This window comes from Lipotes vexillifer, unplaced genomic scaffold (genome assembly GCF_000442215.2).
Source record: "Lipotes vexillifer unplaced genomic scaffold, Lipotes_vexillifer_v1.1 scaffold382, whole genome shotgun sequence".
Classification (NCBI taxonomy): Eukaryota; Metazoa; Chordata; class Mammalia; order Artiodactyla; family Lipotidae; genus Lipotes; species Lipotes vexillifer.
In genome coordinates, this window is record NW_006780611.1 from 5,454,978 (window position 1) to 5,476,589 (window position 21,612).

General features: G+C 53.7%; 1 protein-coding gene across 2 annotated transcripts in view; it reads right to left on the reverse strand.

The window, feature by feature from the left end:
* Positions 1–21,612, reverse strand: part of PARVB (parvin beta) — a 111,920-nt gene that overhangs the window by 39,139 nt on the left and 51,169 nt on the right. Inside the window, exons 2-3 of one of the 2 annotated variants that reach the window (XM_007453927.1) lie at positions 14,984–15,073; positions 11,886–11,956 (exon numbers count right to left, since the gene is read on the reverse strand). In XM_007453927.1, coding sequence (XP_007453989.1) covers positions 11,886–11,956; positions 14,984–15,073 — 161 coding nt within the window. Of the gene's footprint in view, positions 1–11,885; positions 11,957–14,983; positions 15,074–21,612 lie in introns of those variants that run through there. The other variant, XM_007453928.1, reaches the window with a different exon arrangement.

The window sequence follows — 21,612 nt, forward strand, 5'->3', positions numbered from 1 at the left end:
TCCGTCCCAGAAACTCCTCAATGTCCAGCCCCGCCTCTGCACCATCCTTCTGCTTGGGTGTTCCATGAGCATCTCTAACTGAACCCGCCCCTGCCCCTCCTCAAACCTGCCCCTTCTCTGAGAAGGAAACAGGACACCATCCTCCAGCTTCAGGAGCCTGGATTTCATCCATTCAGCCCACTTCTTAATTGCACACACTTCCCGCCATCTCCTTTCCCACCGCCCTTGTCCAAACCCCTCCTTCCCGGGCCACTGCCACAGATCCACCAAGCACCCTGCCTCTTCACTGGTGTTTTTCAAATCCCCAAGCCCCTCTCTGCCCCAGGGCCTTTGCATGTGCTATACTTCTTCCACCCTGAACACACTCCCCTCCATCACTGCCGGGCCAGCCCTCACTCATCCTTCAGGTCTCAAGCTCCGTATCATCCTCTGACCTCCCCCCACCCAACCCAGGCCACATCCCTTCGTCATGGCTCTCACCGCACTCAAGGGCCTTTTCCCTGACCCCATTCACGTTTGCAATGGGAACACATCTTCGTTTGTAACGATCTCCCTGCTGGACTTTAAGCTCTGTGAGGGCAGGAACTATGACCTCTCGTTTGTGGCTCTGTCTCCAGTGCTCAGGGCCTGGCACTGGAGCTCCATAAGCAGGCACTGAGTTCATCAATTAACTTACTGAGCACCTACTATGTGCCAGGCTCCGGGGATAAAAAAGACGAGAGAGGTCTCTGTCCTCAAAGACCTTACCTTCCAATCAGACATTAAAAGACAAACAAATACACACACTTCCAGGCTGTGATCAATGTTATGGAGAAAAATAAGTCAGAATAAAGTGGAGAAAGCTGACAACCACACCTCAGCCGGGTAATCAAGGTCAACATCACGGCGATCAATCACGTTGTCGTGTGTGCCCTGATGTGATGGGATGAATGCACTTCACTTCCGTGGCCTCCCTCCCCGAACCCATAACCGCAGTCTAATCTTGAGAAAAAACATCAAACCCTAATAAAGGGGCACCCGACAAAACCCCTGCCCAGTCCTCCACAAAACCGTCAAGGTCATCAAAAACAAGGACAGTCTGAGAAACCGTCACAGCCCAGAGAAGCTAAGGAGACAGGATATCATGTGGGATCCCAGGTGGGGTCCTGAGACGGAGAAAGTATGTCTAGTAAAAACTAAGGAAATGTGAATAAATGCTGGGTGTTAGTTAATAATAATGTGTTAATATTGGCTCATTAATATAACAAATATACCATGTTGGGGCTTCCCTGGTGGCGCAGTGATTAGGAATTCGCCTGCCAATGCAGGGGACACGGGTTCGAGCCCTGGTCCAGGAAGATCCCACATGCTGCGGAGCAACTAAGCCCGTGCACCACAGCTACTGAGCCTGTACTCTAGAGCCCACGTGCCACAACTAGTGAGCCCACGTGCCACAACTAGTGAAACCTGCGCGCCTAGAGCCTGTGCTCCACAAGAGAAGCCACCGCAATGAGAAGCCCGCGCACCACAACGAACAGCAGCCCCCCGCTCACCGCAACTAGAGAAAGCCCACGCGCAGCAACAAAGACCCAACGCAGCCAAAAATAAATAAACTAATTAATTTTAAAAAATGTACCGCGTTGATCTAAGATGTTAATAATGGGGAAAATTGGGTGTGGAAATATGGGAACTCTTGCACTATCTTCGCTATTTTTCCGTAAATTGAAAATGGTTCCTAAAAATAAGTCTGTTGAGAAGAATTAGGCAGAGTTTGGGGATGGAGAGGGCAGAGGGGTCACGGGGATCAGGGGGTTGGGGGCCTCTTGGAGGAAGTGGCGTCTGAGCAGAGACAGGAAGGAGGGGCAGGGTGAGCCCTGTAGCCCCCTGGAACCACCTGGGAGGTCAGGGGGTGGGGCTTCCAAGGCCAAGAGGGGTGGGGGGGCGGGGCCAGCCCTGGACTCTCACCTGGGCCAGGAGGGGAGGGGGCGGTGGATGAGATGAGTGACCGTGGGCACTAGGGGGAGTGGGGACTGGATGTGGGGACCTCGGAGGGGCACAGGGAGGGGGTTGGGGAGAAGCAAGGTTTGACCCTGACCCTGGGTACGGGCAGATGCAGAGGGGGAGCTTGAGGAAGGAGCCAGCCGGTGCACGGGCATCTCGGTGGATTGAGCGGCAGGAGTGGGGGGGCGGGGCAGAGAGGAGGCCGCCAGGCCAGGGGCGGTAGGTATCAATGAACAAAGGGGAGAACCAGGAGGGGTGGCGGGGCACAGTCGGCAGTACGATGACAGAGGGGGGTCTGGAAGCAGCAGGGAGGACGCCTGCCCCGTCCAGTCCCCGACTTCACAGAGCAGAGACCCACCTAGCTCTCCAGACCCCAACATCCACCCTTCTGGGCCCTGGTTACACGGCCCAAAACAGCAGATTCGGGATCACAGACAGACCTGCCCCGTAGCTTTACCTCTCCAGCCACCAGCAACCAGGCTCCTCGCAGGAGCGCCGTGATCCTCGGGCCCTTAATTCCACAAAGCTCTAGGAATCTGCTACCTTGGCCTTTCATCAGGGATTTCACAGCAACTACTGGAGCTGAGTGGCAGTATTACACTCAGCTCAACGGCTGTCACTGAGCGCCTTCCTGGTGCCAGGACGTGGGGACAAAGGAGGCGCGTCCCCCGCCCTCCGGCAGTCCAGGTCCAGCCGGGAGACGCAGCAGAGAGAGATGAATGGTGAGCATGAGCCATCACAAAGGATCCTGACATGAGGGGTCACGCGGCCCCGGGAGCAGAGGAAGTGGCCTTCAAGGGCAGGATAGGAAACAGCTGAGCAGAAAGAGGTGCCCGGGGGGTGGGGCAGGCAGGCCTGGTGGCGGGGTGGCGAGATCCGGGCCGCAGAGTAGTGAACCACTATCCCAATGTGGACCCGGCAGGGAGGCCAGGAGGGGCCGGTGCCCATCGGAGGACGGAGCTGCCGCCCAAACAGCCTCCACGCTGGGCCTGTGTGTGCTATGGGACCCAGCAATTCCACATCCAGAAATTTCTCCCAAAGTACCAATCCAAACGTGCTCCTAGACGTTTACCAACTCGGAAATGATTTCAAATTTTGTGTAGGAGAAGCTGAATGCGCGAAAGAAAAAGCCTGGAGGGACACGAATTAAAAAATTACCACTTGCCTATGTTTGATTTTTCTGTCTTCCAGGTTTTCATCAGAGTGGATATTACTTTGGTAAAATTAGAAAAAATAATAATAGATGCCACCTATAAAAATCAACCACTATCCAGATGGCTTCTTTGCCGAAACTGACAAGCAAGTCCTACAATGCAAATGGGAAGTCCAGAGACCCCCAAAAGCCAAAACGATCCTGAAAAGGAAGAACAAAGTTGGAGAACAGACACTTCCTGATTTCAAACTTTCCTACAAAGCTAGAGTATCAAAACATGTGATACTGGCAGAAGGACACAGAGGTCAATGAAACAGAAACGAGAGGTCAGAAATAAACTTCACATTATAGCCAAGTGACATCCATAAGGGGGCTAAGGCAATTCGATGGGGAAAACAAAAGTCTTTTTAACAAATGGTGCTGGGACAACTGGATATCCACATGCAAAAGAATAAAACTGAACCCTTACTTTACACCATATAAAGAAATCAACTCAAAATGGATCAGACCTCAGTGTAGGAACTAAAACTATAAAACTCTTAGAAAACATGGAGGTAAATCTTCATGACCTTGGATGAGGTAATGATTTCTTAGCTGTGACACCAAAAGCAGGAGGAACAAAAGAAAAATTAGATAAACCTGACAAACAAAATTTAAAACATTTGTTCTTCAAAAGATACTATCCAGAAAATACAAAGACAACCCACAGAATGCGAGATTTTGCAAATCATACATCTGATAAAGGATTTGTATCTAGAATATATAAGGAACACTTAAAACTCAGTAATAAAAAGACAAATAACCCAATTTAAAAATGGGCAAAGCACAACTATTGAAGCAGGCACGCCCCGAGGCCCGTGCTCCACAAGAGAAGCCTCTGCAATGAGAAGCCTGCGCACCGCAACGAAGAGTAGCCCCCGCTCGCCGCAACTAGAGAAAAGCCCGCGCGCAGCAACGAAGACCCAACGCAGCCAAAAAAAAAACTTTCTTCCTCCCCCAAATTGTATGACCTTCAGGTCAAACAAACTTTGAAAAAAAAAAAAAAATGGGCAAAGGATCTGAATAGACATTTCTCCAAAACAGATTTACAAATAGCCAATACATGAAAAGATGCTCAACGTCATTAGCCATCAGGGAAATATAAATCAAAACCACTACGAGAGGGCTTCCCTGGTGGCTCAGTGGTTGAGAGTCCGCCTGCCGATGCAGGGGATGCGGGTTCGTGCCCCGGTCTGGGAAGATCCCACATGCCGCGGAGCGGCTGGGCCCGCGAGCCGTGGCCGCTGAGCCTGCGCGTCCGGAGCCTGTGCTCCGCAACGGGAGAGGCCGCGATAGTGAGAGGCCCGCGTACCGCTACCACTAGGGTAGCTATAATCAAACAGACGAACAACAAGTGTTGCCAAGGCCGTAGAGGACCTGGGGGACGTAAAATGGTGCAGCCACTACGGAAACAGCCCGGCAGTTACTCAAAAGCTTAAGCACAGAATCACCATATGACCCAGCAATTTCACTCCCAGGTGTACACCAAAAAGAACTGCAAACACAAGCTCATACAAAACCTTGTACACGGATGTTCATAGCAGCACTATTCAAAATAACCAAAATGTGGAAACAACCCAAATGCCGTTGAGAGAGAATGGATGAACACGCTGTGGTCTATCCATACGATGGAATATTATTCAGCCGTGAAAAGGAATGGAGTTCTTTTTTTTTTTGGCTGCACTGGGTCTTTACTGCCGCGCGCGGGGGCTGCTCTTCGTTGTGGTGCGCGGGCTTCTCACTGTGGTGGCTTCTCTTGCTGTGGAGCACGGGCTCTAGGTATACGGGCTTCAGTAGTTGTGGCAATGTGGGCTCAATAGTTGTGCTTGTGGGCCCTTGAGTGCAGGCTCCGTAGTTGTGGCGCACGGGCTTAGTTGTTCCGTGGCATGTGGGATCTTCCCAGACCAGGGATCGAAACTGTGTCCCCTGCACTGGCAGGCGGATTCTTAACCACTGCGCCACCAGGGAAGTCCAGGAATGGAGTTTGGATACCTGCTACAACATGGATGAATCTTAACAACACTATGCCAAGTGAAAGAAGCCAGACACAAAAGTCACGTATTGATATGATTCCCCTTCTATGAAATATCTAGAATATGCGAATTATAGAGACGGAATAATTCTTTAGAGACAAAGTGGTTGCCAGGGGCCAGGAAGGAGGATACAGGACTGAGTGCTGGTTGTTATGGGGTTCCTTTCTGGGGTGATGAAAATGTCCTTGACTGACTGAGGTGATGGCTGAACAGCTCTGGGAGTACACTAACAACCACTGAATTGGGAATTCTATCTCAATAAACCTGTTATTAAGCAATGAACCTCTAGAATGCAGGTGCAAGCATTTACCTCTGCAGGGCTATTTTGAGGATTTGGTGAGATGATCTACTGGCCAGTGCTAATCAACTATAGTGATCTACACAGATGTCACCATCACCACTCACGGCTTCTCCGCGTGTCAGAAACCCCTTTCTGATTTACTCAGCCTAGCTAGCAGCACCTAGGATATGTGGACACCACCCGAGGTGTTGGAGCTATAAAGAAACATGACCTAGTCTCTGCCCCACATGGGCAGTTAGGTGTCACAGCTGCTTGCCGGTCCTCCCACATCCCTGTGCCCCCCCAAACCAGCCCCGGGAGTCAAACACCATTTCACACCCCTGCCACCTCTCTGATCTTGCCTCCGATCACCCTCGTCCTTGCTGTCTAGGCTCCAGCCACGCTGCCCCCCTCGCTGGCCTTCACACCTGCCAGCACGGGCATCCCAGGGGGCCTCTGCACTTGCTGCCGCCCTAGGTACCAACCAGCAGGTCTCTGCTCAAATGCCAGCTCCGACCACCCCACCAAAAACAGAGGGGAGAAGAAACCACCCTGCTTCTTGCTTCAGTTTCCTTCAAAGCGGTCATGCCACCTGGAAACATACTCATCCGTCCCTCGACATGCCTGTCTCCCCAGCTGGACCACCAGCCCCCTCAAGGCCATCACCGCAGGGGCTAAACTAGGAACAGACCCACGGAAGGCGCTCAAATCAACTGCAGGGCTGCCTACAGACCTCGAAAAGCCTCTGGGGCATGCAGACATTTGGTTCTAGAGGCTGCCTTGCCCAGAGCAAGGTCCTGTAGGAAAACACACAAGAGATGTTTCTGCTATGAAGAAACTAAAACTAAAAATCCCATCTGGATCTCTGACCTGGTCAAAGTCCAAATACGAAAACAACAGACAGAAGGGGATGAAAATCACATTTCACGCCGCGGGCCACAGAGGTCAGCTCTGGGAAAGCAAAAGCAAATCCGCCGCCCAGTTTCACTGCTGCCCCCGCAGAGATGCAGTCCCCTCCTGGCCACCACCAATCACCCTGTCCTTGTACTGCCCAGGTCATCCGTCTTAATCTTCTGGTTCACAAAAGACTTTTTAAAGATGGCACCCGTCCTTACTTTTAGGGACGTACTCATTTGCAAACCCCGAGTCCTGCAGGCACGTGTCTAGGACACGTATTAATGATGCCCTCGGCCCAGTGCTCTTTGCATAGACTTTTCACAAGCTTGCTTTAGCCAGAATAAAAACTTCCCCCTGAGTTCCTTCTAAATGATAATGAAGATCTGCAGCCTGTCTCCCCCAAAGCTATGACAGTTATGTTTTAATCACTTCCAGACAGGCTTGCTGTGGCTTAATGCACTGAGGACGCAGGCTCATTGCAACCGGCAGGAGAGCATCCTGGCCAGGTGCAGTGCCAGCCACATCCCTGGGCATCTCCACACAACGATGATAGCACCGTCTTCTGCCCAGAAGACCATCTTTGTGCAGCTGAGTTTCTTCGTAGGGGCAAAGGGAGGGAGAAAACAGAACTGAACAACCCGAAGGAGCCTTGTCCAATAAACTGGGAGATGAGATGCGAAATCTGCTTGTGGGGAGAAATGCGTACCCCGGTGACGACACGGCCAGCCTGCCTTGGACCAACGCACCCGCAAGTGCGGAGGCCCCTCTCTGGCTGTTCACTCTGGAAAGCACGAGAACTGCCATTCCCTCTTTCAAAGATCATTAAAAATATAAAGGATCTCATCTGTAAACTGCTGTCTTCCCCAGACGGCACCAGCTGTTCACCCTGTTAAGAGATTCAGGGCACTCCTGGAGGATGCTAGCGAAAAGGACCACAGGACAAACACCTGCATACAGAAGACAGTGTAAGTCTTTCAGCTCCTGAGCCCGCAGGATACTCACTTCTAAACTGGAACCACAGACCTGCCCATGTACCTCCGTCCCAGCTCTGCCCTGTTTGTGCCCATGTTCCAGCGCCTGGCACAGCACCTGCCGGACAGCAAGAGCGTGGCATCTGACGTCACCCTCATGCTGGCAGACGGGCACGACTGTTCTCCTGCTTTAATCCGAGCCGGGATTTGAATCCAGGGAGCCGATTCCACAGCCCATCACACCCAGCCCTTCACCCCCTCACACTGCATTACACACAAAAGATACTCGAAGAGAATGTTTCAATGAGCGGCCTCATTCTTAATGCCTGGCTTAGCCAGAGCCAGGGTTTTTGACAGGAAGCAGAGAGCAGCTCACAATTGTTTTAAACACCAACAGTCCTGAGGTAGGAGGGTCAGTGGGGGTAAGTCTACAGAGAGAGACAGGACAGGGGCCAAGACAAGAGCTAACAAAGTGCACATGATGGAGAAAAGAGAAAGAAAGCCGGGGGACCGACTATGCTAACTCAGAAAGGTCCCGCTGCTCCCAAGACTGGACATGGCCAGTGGTCGGGATGTCAGCCAGACCTCACCCTGACAAGCACAGGCCTGCACGTGGTCCACGCACTGCACCAAAACAACCTGCACTTCCCCCTCGGCTGACTTTAACCTGTGTCCTCTCACCAGAATAAGCCATAACCGTGAGTATAACTGGAGTCCTTTTAGCAAAGTATCAAACCTGTGGGTCATCTTGGGGCTCCCAAACTTACAACCGGCATCAGAAGTGGGGTTGGGCTTGGGGGAAACGGCCTTTCTAACCTCACAGCCAGGTGGGCAGGTGTTCAGCTTGCTCAAGGAGGGAGGGGCAAGGAGGCTCGGGGGCCAGGGCACTGGAGTTGGGGGGAGGGGCGGGAAGTGAGGCAGCAGGGCCGCCAGCCCGGAGCACATCTAAGGGTGTCTGGCTCGGCGGCACCCCCGGGCAGCTCACCCCTGACTGCGCGTGCAGGCTGCCTGGCCCTGGGGCCAGTTCCTCCCCACGCCAAGAAAAGGAGGTGCTGACAGCCCCCTGTCGTGAGTGGGCCCCAACTCAGGGATACGCTGAGCCTCCCCCTTACCTGACAAACAAGAACAAACCAGAGTAGCTGGCGCTCAGCCCAGGCATCTCCCAGACCCCCACCAGCACGCGTGCGTCTCTGTTTAAAAGCCCTGTAGTCAGTGAGAGCTAGTATTTTACATACATCCCCTCCACGTGCCACTACAGCAACCAACAAGCCACAGACAGACAGCCTGGCGGCGCTGTCCTGCTTGCTGTGTTTATGCTTATTTTGGAAGATAAGCCACCAGCCTCGAGGTACAATTTGCAGTCTGAGGGCAGGGGGAACCTTCCAGAAATTGCCCATCTGCTGGCGGGATGGCCATGGGAGCAGACTTCTATGTGTCTGGCAGCTGGCCCTTCCTGGAAACTGGCAAGGCAGCAAGGCTGGCCCTGCTCCCAAGGGGACGGGGACCCTCAGCTACAGCTAAGGGATGCGGCGGTTTAGGGACAGGAGGTAACTCGGCCTGGTGTACTGGTTTCTCTGGCTGCTGTAACAAATTATCACTAATTTGGGGCTTCCAAACCACCAGTGTGTTCCCTGAGTCCTGGAGGTCAGAAGTCCAAGACCAGTTTCACTGGGTTAATGCCTAGGTGTCAGGAGGGCTGATTCCTTCCGGAGGCTCTAGGGAAGGCTTCCTGGCCTTTTCCACATTCTAGGGGAGCCCACATTCCTTAGCACGTGGCCCCCTCCCACATTTTCAAAGCCAGCAGCGTGGCATCCCGTATCCACCCTCATGTTGCCACCATCACCTGCAGTCAAATCTCTCTCTGCCTCCCTCTTATAAGGACACTTGTGAGCCCACCAGACAATCCAGAGTCATCCCTCCCTCCACACCCCTAGCTTAATCACATCTGCAAAGTCCCTTTCGCCATATAAGGAGGTAACAGTCACAGGTTCCAGAGGCTAGGACGTGGACATCTTTGGGGGCCATGATTCAGCATACCACACCTGGGTTCCCCAGGAAAGAGAGCCCAGGGCCAAGCTGACTGCTGCTGCTTTTAGGGGGACCATAACCCCAGACTAGCAAGAGTGAGGGGAGAGGGAAGGGAGGCAGGTGAGCCCCTGAGCCGCCCGCAGCTTCGGAAGAAAACCCAGCTGACGCCCAGCACACAGCCAACTTCCTGTGGAAGCACGGCTCTCAGAACTGCCCGTCGGGGAAGAAAGGGAGAGGCGTGCATTCCCACGCCCCCGGGTCCTCAGTCCTGCTTTGCCCCACAAGATGTCAACGTCCGCATTCCCAGCCCCTCCAGTCGGCACACTCCATGCCCCAGACGTGGTCGTTCAGCTGAACCCGGAATCTGGGGCTGGAGGGGCTGCCAGAGCCTCTGCAGGTCCCGTCGGGCTGGTCCCGGATGCAGAGATGCTGTGGTCCCTCTGTGTGGGAGGATAAAGGACACGCAGCTGCCCAGCCCTCACCCGGTAGAGGCCAAAAATGCCTGTAGTCTCCTGGGGCAAAGCGGCAAAGCAGAGGCGGGTAGGGCCGAGTGAGTGAGTCCAGGAGGAGCACAAAGCGGATCTGGATCCCGTATAGCAGGGAGGTGACTGGTTCATCTTGCAGCCCCGGGGCCCAGCACAGCTCTGGACCCTCAACCGGGGCTCAGCGAATGAGGCATCAAACACTCATTCAAGACCGGACACTTCACTGGTTCAGAGCGTAACCTGGGGGTGGGGGCGTGACTTCTCTCGGAGTCCCGGTATGGAGGTGAGGGTGACACCAGGCCCCCTGGGTCTTGTTTCAAGGAGAAGATGCTCACGTGCTCTCAAGCTCTGCTTACATGTGGAAGAAGAAAAAATCGGAGCCGGGCACGTGGTGGTTAATTTTATGCGTCAGCTTGGCCTGGACGGGATGCCAAGGCAGCTGATTAAACATTCTTTCTGGGCGTGTCTGTGAGGGTGTCGGGAAGAGATTAGCATTTGTATTGGTGGCCTGAGTAAAGCAGAGGGGCCTGGCCAGCGTGGGTGGGTAGCATGCGATCCAGGAAGGGCCTGAATAGGACAAAAAGGTACAGGAAGGCTGGACTCGGCCTCTCTTTGCCTGGGACGTGCAAGTCCTGTCCTGGGCTCTCAGGCCCTCGGACCAGCTTTCCTGGTCCCCAGTTTGCAGAGGGCAGATCATGGGTCTTCTCAGCCTCCACAATCACGTGAGCCAATCCTTCTAAGTCTCTGTAGATAGATACAGAGAGAGACAGAAGAGATATATATAGAGAGAGAGATAGACAGAGAGATGGAGAGAGAGAGAGAGAGAGGTAGAGAGATAGGGCCATCTCCTGTGGATTCCGTTTCTCTGGAGGATCCTGACAAAAACAGGGCATCCCCTTCTACTACTGAAATATGGCCGTGGATAACATTTTAGTGGCTGAAGTGCAGGGTTACTTTTCCTCACCGACAATCTTCTGTTCAGAATGACAAAGTGGGTATTCAGGAAAAAAAGAAATCTTAATAAACTAGCAATTTAAGATGCTCAGAATCAACATTACGGGGTGGGCCTGAAAACAGACATTTTCCATTTCAATTTTTTAAAAGCTACAACTTGCAAAGGTTTTGTTTATCCTGAAGGAGCTCTCGTGAAAAGGCAGTCGTGCCCTCATCGGGCCCAACCGCAGTGGTTAAGGTGGAGAAACTTTTGAAAAAGCCCTTTTCATAGGATATGTGTGTGGCACTGCCCTAAACGGCGTCTGCACAGCCTAGTCCACTGGCCTCTGGTCTCGCAGGTGACGATGCTGTCAGAGCCCTTGCCGGCCCAGGGATTACCTCTGACGCCCTGCTGTGGTTTAGATAAGAGCATCAAACTGCAACCCACGCTCGCTCTGACACGGGTTAACGCTACGAATGAAGCCTCACCGCTAAGCCAGGCTCGAGACCAGTGCGGAGAGACGCGCAGCCACCACGGCCCCGAAGGAACCCAGAGCCAGCGGCCCGGGCTGGCCTTGCTTCCCTGACTTTCCGGAACCAGGCAGCCATCCTCTGGCCTCGCCGGTCCCCACACGTCCAGACGCTGCAGAACCTGACCGCTGCCCAGCGCAGGGGCACCAGCATCCAATGAGGATCCCCAGGTGTGGCCAGAGGGGGCCCACGTGCCCGCTTTTCAGAGTTTCCTCTGAACGCCGCCCCTCTCGCTCCAGAAAGGGTTTGAACGCCTTGAACCCGTCTGCGAGGCACCATGAGCGTTCACTGCAGCTGCTCATTCCAAGTCTTAAGAAAAGGGCCCCCGCATAACTGGGTCCAGTACATGACGGGGAGCCAGCCGTCGGAGAGGCCCCGTGGGGCTGGGCCCCTGGGAGATGCTCCAGGCCATCCAGCCTCATCCTTCACATCCCCCACCAAAGGCAGCAGTAAGGCCCCTTGACGAGCCCCCAGCTTTGCTCCTCTGGCCCACAAGACCCTGAACCCCAAGATCTGACCTCCCAAGAACATCCCAGCCAGGACACTCGTCCTCACCTTGACCAACTCTCTGAATCTGGGGTCGTCCCTGGAGGTGGGGTCGATCACCACGCGCTCCTGGTTCTCCTCTGCAGGTACAAAGGACAGGCGGGTTAGCGTCGGGTGGCGGGAGGGGGGCGGCTTCCCTTGCACAGATGGGGGGAATTGAGAACAGAGACCCCGTGGTCCTCTCACTGAGCAGCCCTGCAGCCAGTCACACAGCCCAGGCAGAACTGCCTCCCAGGGTGCAATGGAGCATCCACCCCCATCTTTCAGGAGGGAGGGGGGTGCACACAGGCCTGAATCGGATCTGTGGAAAAGCCACTATTAATAAACCCACGGAAGACCTGGCGTTCACCGAGAAAGCTCGCCACTACGTAAGGTGATACGGACAAAAATATTAGAAAGAGCAGGGGAAAAAAAGGATGTTTCACAGCAAGTGTGTTTATCCATATTCTGTTTCTGTTTATCTGTTTGTTTTTCCCTCCATGTCTGCCCTTGATCCGTGGACCACGGGCACCAGTGAGCTTGTACAGAGGGAGTGACGCAGTGGTAATAAGTGGACGGCAGAGGGGAAAGACCCACAGACACCAGACACGTCGCAGAACAAAACTGAGCAGGGGTGTTAAAAGGACAGAAAAGAAGCGTTAACCTCTGGCCCCTAGGACGTGCAGGAAGAGATGACCAGGGTCCCGGGGCCCACACAGGCTCCCACGGCTGGGACCCTGTCCACGTTGGTGGGAATGAAAGGGCTTTGAGTGACAGAGGCTTCACAACAGCGAAAATTTTTTTTTCAAGTTTATTTGTTGTGATTGTTTATGAGATATTTCTATATATATATATATTTTTTATTTATTTTATTTATTTATTTTTGGCTGCGTTGGGTCTTCATTGCTGCGCATGGGCTTTCTCTAGCTGCGGAGAGAGGGGGCTACTCTTCACTGGGGTGCACGGGCTTCTCATTGTGGTGGCTTCCCTTGTTGCGGAGCATGGGCTCTAGGCGCACAGGCTTCAGTAGTTATAGTGCGTGGGCTCAGTAGTTGTGGCTCACGGGCTCTAGAGCACAGGCTCAGTAGTTGTGGTGCACAGGCTTAGCTGCTCCGCGGCATGTGGGATCTTCCCGGACCAGGGCACGAACCCGTGTCCCCTGCATCCGCAGGCGGACTCTCAACCACTGCGCCACCAGGGAAGCCCAACCAGGGTGGTTCTTATCAAGGTCACAAGAGCTTCAGGGGCCAGCAGAACCTTACAGGGCAAACGGAAGAATGCCCACTCCCAGTCCAAGAGCAGCTATTTAGAAAAACGGCTTGGGGTCCAGGGAAAAGCAGGTTCGAGGCATATTGACAAAACAGTAGCCTGCCACATGTTTACAGTAAATTTATTTTCTAGCACTCCTGTTGGTCTAAAGCAGGGTTCTCAGCCAGAAGCAATCAAGTCCCCTGAACCTCCATCCCAGGGGACTCACTGTAATGTCTGGAGACGTTTTTGGTTGTCCCAGCCTGGGGTGGGGGTGGGGAGGGGGACTCTAGTGGGTGGAGACCAGGGATGCTGATCAACACCTTGACCGACTATAAAGAATTATCCGGGGCTTCCCTGGTGGCACAGTGGTTGAGAGTCCGCCTGCCGATGCAGGGGACACGGGTTCGTGCCCCGGTCCGGGAAGAACCCACATGCCGTGGAATGGCTGTGCCCGTGAGCCATGGCCGCTGAGCCTGCGCGGCCGGAGCCTGTGCTCCGCAGCAGGAGAGGTGACAACAGCGAGAGGCCCGTGTACCGCAAAAAGAAAAAAAAAAAAAAAAGAATTATCCGGTGCCAAATGCCCATAGCACGGGGTGGGTTGGGGAGAAACCCTGTTCTGAATCAGGGTAATTTCCAGACAACGTTCATCCCCAGTTTCTCCTGGAAGAGGGTCACTTGCCTGGGCAGCAGCTGCAGCCAGACTGAAGACAAAACACAACAGCACCAGTGAAGGGTCACGCTCTTCTTAGAGCAGAGGGGAAGCCGCAGGGCACCCCGGCGGCACCTCCGAGCCCATCCAGCGCTTGGCTGCAGGTCGGCCGCCTGGACGTGCGTTTGCATTTCTTCCCCATCAGCTCTTGCTGGCCTGGCCTTGTCGTGGGAACCACAACAGAGGCATCAACCGGGACTTCCCTTTGAACCAGGCAGGGTTTGGAAAGATGCGGAATGTTCCGAGACTGCCTTCCAGATCCATCGGATCCCAAAACACGCTTTAAGGCCAGTGTGTCCAGGCCGTCACCTCATCAGTGCCGGCTGGGATGCGGTCCTGAGGAGGTTAGTGCAGGGCCGGTACCACTTGGCAGGTCCCACCTAGCAGGTCCCTGGCGTGGAGGCCACTCCGGCTTGTGCAGAGATGGGGGGTATGTTAATCGTGTTTCTTATTTTCTGTATTTCCTAATGTTTTGACGTCTTGGGGCCTTGGGTACCTAGAGGGACTCCGCTCTCAGAGCTAGCTGATTCCCAAAACAGCAAACGTGTCCCATGGGAGTGCCTTCCACGTGCAAACAACCAACCCAGAGCCCACACCCCCCAGACACCTCTCTAACTGAGCTCACACAGGGCTCTTACACACCCAGCCAACAGCCCCTGCCCTAACCACCTGGGACCAGGTACAGACAACTCGGGGCAGCCCCTGTGTCCCAGAGGCCCCTGAAATTACCCAGCCCAGCCCATCCAAAGCTGCTTATGAACCCTGCCTCACTCACTCCTTCCTGTGAAAACCACAATAAAGGCTGCTGCCCATGCTTCCCCGTCACTCCTTCTGCCTCCTGCCCTATGCTGCTGCCCTCCCCGTCACCTTGGGAACCGTGAGTTTAACAAACCACCTTTTCCGTGGCAGTCAGCTCCTGATCCGTTGGCCTCATCATACTTAAATCACAATAAAACTGACATGTGCAATCAGAAAGGCAGTGACCTACAAGGGAAGGCTTGCTTTTTTCCTACAGACTTTTCTAAACATGACCTTGAGCTGAGAGCCCCATGTGACATCTGAGTCTGATCAAAAGGCCACGAATGCTCCTTTTCAGCCCCTCCCAGACCAACCGCAAGCTGGGAAGCTCAACTCGCCCACGACAAGGAGGTGGCGAAACCGGTAATACCGAGCAGGGTGTCTTCAGGGTAGATCTCCACCGAGGCAGGGGACATCGGCAAGTTGATGGCATTTTTCCCTTCTTCCTGCAAGTCACTCACTGTCAGTCAGAAAGAGAAAGGAAAAAGCCAGTTAGTATAAATGGAATATTGTGGCCTCACATGTTGGCAGTGGAAACAGGGAGAAATCAGCTCCTGTTTTTTAAGCATTCAACAAACATTCCTAAATGGCTGGTTGCCCAGAAAGCGTCCGAGGAAAAATGCTCCGAACCAAGAATACATCCTGCAATTCTTCACCCACGCTGCAGAGTTCCCGATTCTCACCAAGCCCGGCCAGGCTGTTTTCACCACTCTTTGCAATACAGGACTATGTCATGGAAGCTTCTGGATGCTTCCAGATCCACCCAAGGCTGCTGAGATGGACGGAGCTTGGATCACAGCGACAGGGCCTGAAAAGGGCGGGCTCCCCTCCCCCTCCTGGACAGCAGTGTCCTCGGCTATGGACTCTGGGTGTGAAGACCCTCCCGGCACGCAGCAGGTGAGGCAGTGCCGTCGTCCGTGGCCACGTTCACGGGACAGAATCCAGCTGGTCTGACGCGAGGTAATGCCCAGGGTCGGAAGCAGTGAAACACACAGCAGAATCTAACAAATCGGATCCGGAGACTTGGAGTTGGGAGCACAGGACCGTGTCTAGAGGGCAGACAGGGTGCCGGGGGCTGGGGAGGAGGGCGCCCTGAACAGTCGCAGGGACCGCAGGGCTGGCTACGCGATGAGAGGGGCGGCCTGGATGCCACGGTGCAGAAAGGATCCCTCACCCGCTGCGCTAGACACCGTCCAGGAAAGCATCTCGACTTACACTGGCCAGGGGGCCACCCCGGGACACCAGGGGCTAACGGCGCATTTCTTCCACCGGCCATAACTGCATCGGACTCCAGGCTCCAGCCCCCATGCAATGGGTGCAGGGGGCGCTGGGCACCTTTCCAGCCCTGGCTGAGAACTGCTGGGTGACAGTCCCCGACCACACGCCACAAAACCAGCCTCCTCCTCGGTGAGCTCCAGAGACAAGTGCCCAGCCTTCCTTCTCCTCCTGTTTTCTTTTTCTTGTTTTAAATCCTAATTGAATTACAACGTTGTGTTAGTTTCAAGGCCTTCTCTGTAATGAAACATCCTCAGAGGTGGAAACCGACTTCCTCTTTCAATACTGCAGTCACCTCGAACCTTGAATATCTCCAATTCCAGGACCTGAGGGGACAGGGGACAGAGTAGCCAGGGGACAGGACGTGATGGCCTTGGGACAGGCAGGCCAGGGTGACCCAACCCCAGGCACGCCTGGCAACCTCTCTGCCTGTTTTCTCAAAACATCAGGTCCCCTGGAAGGACTTAATGAAACGATGAACATCAGGTTCTGAGGCCGGAGCTGGGCACACGGTGGGCTCCCTGGACTCAGCCACAGACCCAGCTTTGGGGACAAGCCACCCTCTGTCCCTCTCAAGGAACACGGCAGTGGGTTCTAACATCAGGAAGGCCCTGATACAAGACTGTGAAAAAATGGGCTCTCTTGCACACCCACACCCTACAGCAGCAATGACTCACACGATTCACAGCCAAGAGGTAGAAACAACCCAAGCGTCCACTGATGGATGAACAGATAAACTAATATGGTCCATACACACAATGGAATGTGATTCACCCATAAAAAGGAAGGGAATTCTGACACATACTACCGCATGGATGAATCCTGAGGACAGTATACTAAGTGAAATAAGCCAGACACAAAACGGCAAACCCTGTATGATTCCACTTACAGGAGGTCCCTACAGTCAAATTCACAGCGACAGAAAGTAGAATCGTGGGTGCCAGGGGCTGAAAATAGGGGGAAATTATGGGGAGTCGGTGTTTAATGGGGACAGAGCTTCAGTTTGGGAAGATGAAAAAGTTCTGGAGATGGAGGGTGGTGATGGCTACACAACAACGTGAATGAACTTAATGCCACTGAACAGTACACTTAAAAAGGGCTAAAATGGTACATTTTATGTTATGTATATTTTACCACAATTTAAAAGAAGAGGCAAGAAAAAATGGACCCCTCCCAACAATACTCCAGTCTGGAGGCCAGCCCTACACCTGGAGACAGGCAGTCTCCCTGCCGCCCCAGATCCCAGGAGCAGAGGCCATCTTTGCTGGCCAAAAGAGCACAGCCATCTTTTGATCCCCAAATCCTTAGCTTAACTCTGTGTAAGAAGCAGACGCGTGTTAAACACCTTCACGAGCAAGTGACTTGGAGACGCACCCCACCCGGCCCCGCTCCCCATTCCAAAGATCCCCTCCGGTCACTCAGTCCCGCTGAGAAAACAGACCAAATTTCAGCAATTATTTTTACTATATAACAAGTTACAAAGAGTCTTCTAACCAGCAAAGAGCTTTCCAAGGCAGAAAAGGGAAGGAGGACAAGGGGATTTTTCACAAAAGTTCTCGCATATTCTAGAGGCACGTACGTGAACTGTGTGAGGGGGTGTGTGCAGCAGCAGTGGGCTCCTCTCTCTGGTTTCCTGGGCCAGCGTCACAGAATGAGGACAGAAAGGCCAGGGAGGTCCCTTCAGGTCAAGGCCATCTACTATGGTTATGTTCACGGCCAAGGAAGAACAAGAGACCCTGGTTTCATGTGAGTGGAGGGTCGCACAGGTGGGCTTCAGGGCACAGGTGAGCCACGCAGGTGCATCCTAACTGTGAGCCCGTAGCTCCTCTCAGGAGCCCCAGAGCTGCCACGTGGGTCATCCGCTGGCCTGGACACGGGCCGTGGGCCAGAACAACTGGTGGCAGATGGGGGTGTGGGGTGCAGAGATGAAGAGATGCTTCCGGGGGCCCTGCTGCCTGGTCTCAAAAACAGGGAGCGGGGAGAACAGGAACGACATTTTCAAAGCAGAGAAACTGGGTCACATAAGAACAGAGAAATTTCCACACCGCCCTTGCAACATCAAAGAAAACGCTAAACAGGGCCTAGGATCTCTCGGCTTTAATAGATGAGAAATGCTCTCACAGACCCACCCAGACGGCACATTCCACAGGCCTGTTAAGCATAAAGGCCGGAGGAAAACAAGGAGGGTCTGTGGCCACGAGCCCAGGGTTCGGATCTCTCTGTGCCACGTGCTGGCATGTGGCCTCCAGCAAGTTCCTTCACCTTGCTCAGCCTCAGTTTCACCGTCTAGAATGCGGGGGTGGCAGCGGTACCCACCTCACAGGGGCTTCTGAGGAATCAGTGAAGTCCATCCCAGGGAAAACCAGGGAAGGCTTCCTAGAGGAAGCAGGAATCCTAGAAAAAGGGACTTTGGGACTCCACGCAAAGCCTGTGGGTGACTGATCAGAGCTGGGATTCCGGAAGCCCTCTGTGGCAGCCACGTCCATGCTGAACCACAGCGGGGTTCTGTGAGGCCTCTTCGGAGCTCGGCTATTGTTCACGGGCTGGGTTCCCTGAGGGACACAGCCCCTTCACTGAGGAGCCTTCAGTTGAAATCTGATTTTGGTCTTCTGAGGGTCAGTCCAGGGTCTGGAAGGAGGGGCTCCCCTTGGACCACAGCTTCTCCCCGAGGACCCCACTCTGCCAGGTCAGTGGCTTTTCCCTAATCCCAGGAATGTCTTGGTTTTGAAAGTACTCGTCCATTTGCCAGAAAGTCAGACACTTCAATGACTGGAAATGCCGACTATCTTGTGTCACGGAGAAAAATCCAGGGGCACCTGGTGTGCACGGTGGGTGTGGGCGTTCAAAGGACCTGGGGCTCGATGTGCCGGGGCCGAGGATCCATCATGGTCCTAAGTGTCTGCCCTTGTCCACCCTAAGCCCTACAGCCAACGTGTTCCCAAGGCACCCAGGTTCACCTTCCCGCGGTGACACTCTGGGCCGTGGGCCACACGGGGACACGGGGGTGGGTAAGTGCCGGGAGGGAGAGAGGCTGGAGGAGACCCAGGGAGAGCGTGTGACAGCTTCAGTGCCCCTCTGGGGACAGCCACGCCTCGCTCAGCCCCGGGGCGCAGAGTGGGCTATGCAGACCGCGGTCGCCAGATCACAGGAGCTTTCCAAAAATGCTTGGGTTTTGTGTAGAATCCCCCAATTTATAAATGTGATCAAGTAATTCAAATTCTGTGGGCCAGCCAGGGGCCACCGGTTTACAACCCCCGGTCGCAGTAGAAGTCTAAGCCACGTCCCTGCCTGTCAGTGGGAGAGGGCCACTAGCGTTTCCTGAGCACCTACTACGTGCCCAGCACCTTCTCTGTCTTCTGTTCATCTAATCTCCTAACAAGTCTGTGAGGGAGTGGCTGGTCCCGGCTTGGTCAATGCTGGGCCGGCGTCTATCAGATGTGAAGGCATCTGATATACAGCAACCATGAGTCCTAGAGTCAGGACTGAACCCAGTTCAACCTGGTCTTCACTCGCTATGCTCAACTGAGTCCTACCCACCTTCAAGCCTCAGCTTGCTGGCCGCCTCTTCCAGGAAGCCATCCTGGGTACTCCCCCTCCCAACCCAGGCTCCCCTCTGCCCAGCTCACATCATGCAGCCAGCCCTGTAACTACCTCTTTCCTGGACTGTCTGCCCACACCAGTGCTAACTCAGCTCCTGCACATAGTAGGTCTTTATATCTGAGGGGCAGCACAATGAAGGGCTTAGAAACTGGGAGCCAGTCTGCTGGCTTCAGGTCCCAGCTCAGCCACTGACAAGTTGGGTGATCCTGGGCAAGCTACGTATTTGCTCTGTGCCTCAGCTTCCATCTGTGAAATGGGGCCTGATGCAGTCTAAACACACAGAACAATGTCTGGCGTGCGGTACTTGCTCAGTAAGCGTCAGCTTCCAGCTTCTGCCGAACAGAAGGAGACGCATGTGTTTCCAAAGCCCGTTCTCTTTCCATCACTCCACCCAGAGACCGGGCAAGGTTTAAAAAACACACCACCTCTCCTGATTGGAACGACAAGCACATAAAAAGGAGGAAAGAGAATCAAAATCTAAAACCTCAAACGTCTCACAAACAGCCCGCCACTTATACCCCAGGCCGAGCGCAAAGGTTCCATCCTTGATTTGTTTTTTTTTAAATCTTTTTCTTTGTATGGGTTTCGCTTATTTATTTATATTTAATTTATTTATGCCCAGGCTCTTTCCCCCTCAAAAAAAGGCTTTTAGACAGTTTTTTTTTTTCTTTTTACATTATTAGGAAAACACAACTCTGAAAGCAGGCTGCTTTAAAAGAGCAAGGCTACCCTCAAGGGAAAGCACAGATCGGAAAACACAAAGTCTTCTCTCTCCACGACGGGCGCCAGGGCAGGAGGGGGGAATCGCCACGCACCCCCTGCAAAGATGGGGTGCGGAAAGCTCCCTGGGGCTCACCTGCGGGGGGTTCAGCGAGGATTAAAAAGACCCCATGGTGGGTGAGCCACGGCCCTTGGAGGCTGAAGCAGTGACCACACCAGAGAAAACCCCAACAAAAACAGCCGCGCCGTCCCCACCTGGCTCCACAGCTGAAAGAAGAACTTGGCAATGGCAGGAAAGCTGCCTCAATTTTGAACACTTAACCAGCCCTTTTCAAGACGTACCCACTTCCAGCTACAACTGATCCTACTCAAAGAAATGGAGTGGTCCTCAGAATTGCCAGGAAAAATAAAGGAGGATAAAGGGGACTTCCCTGGTGGCGCAGTGGTTGAGAGTCCGCCGGCCGATGCAGGGGATGCAGGTTCGTGCCCCGGTCCGGGAAGATCCCACATACCACGGAGCGGCTGGGCCCGCGTCAGAAGCCTGTGCTCCGCAACGGGAGAGGCCACAACAGTGAGAGCCCCGCGTACGGCAAAAACAAAACAAAACAAAAAAAAAACAACAAAGGCTACAAGGCCACAAATGTCAAGCTCTCCCCTCAGTGACTGCTGCTGTCAACTACAAAATAGTCTCTCTCCTGGCAAGGACAGCAGGAAAAAAAAAAAAAAAAGGAGGATAAAGGAAGGAGTGTCCCCACGTGAGTTCACGGCCCCCAGACCCCTGCCCACTACCACCACCCCACCCCGGGCTGGGGAGGGGGAGTTGGGATCAACTCCATGTGTGCGAGAAGGACCTGACAAAATCTCTGCTAAATGAGGCTTTCCAGGCTTCCCAGGGGAAGGGAGAGCTTTCCATGAATCTCCACCACCCACCTGCACTCAGAGGGGTCGCATCTTTGCAGAAGTTACAATTGATCAGAATAACTAAATTCATCAGCCATGAAGGTCTTCTTAGCAGTTCTTCTAAAAATAAACCAAATTGTCCTTCATGTAAAGACCTCACAGCTCAGTGGAGTGAAAACAGGACCCAAATAAGATCTCAACAAGAAAAATGATATCCACAGACCGGCCAGCCGGGGGGTGATGCTGTAGGACAACCCTTCCTGACATCCAAAGGCAAGGTGATCAAACGACCTACCAGTCACAATTCAAACGCATCATCCTTGTAAAGGCCTTGAGATGGGAGGCCCGGCCCTTCCCAGGAGGTCAAGACTCCAGGCTCCGTCTCCCAGATTCCTGCGATTGCAGTGGATGGATGACCGCATCCTGCCCAGGGTAAAAGGCAGGGAGGGCTAACCACCTTGGAGACAGCAGCTGCCCTTCCTGACTGGGATGTAGGGGAAGAGG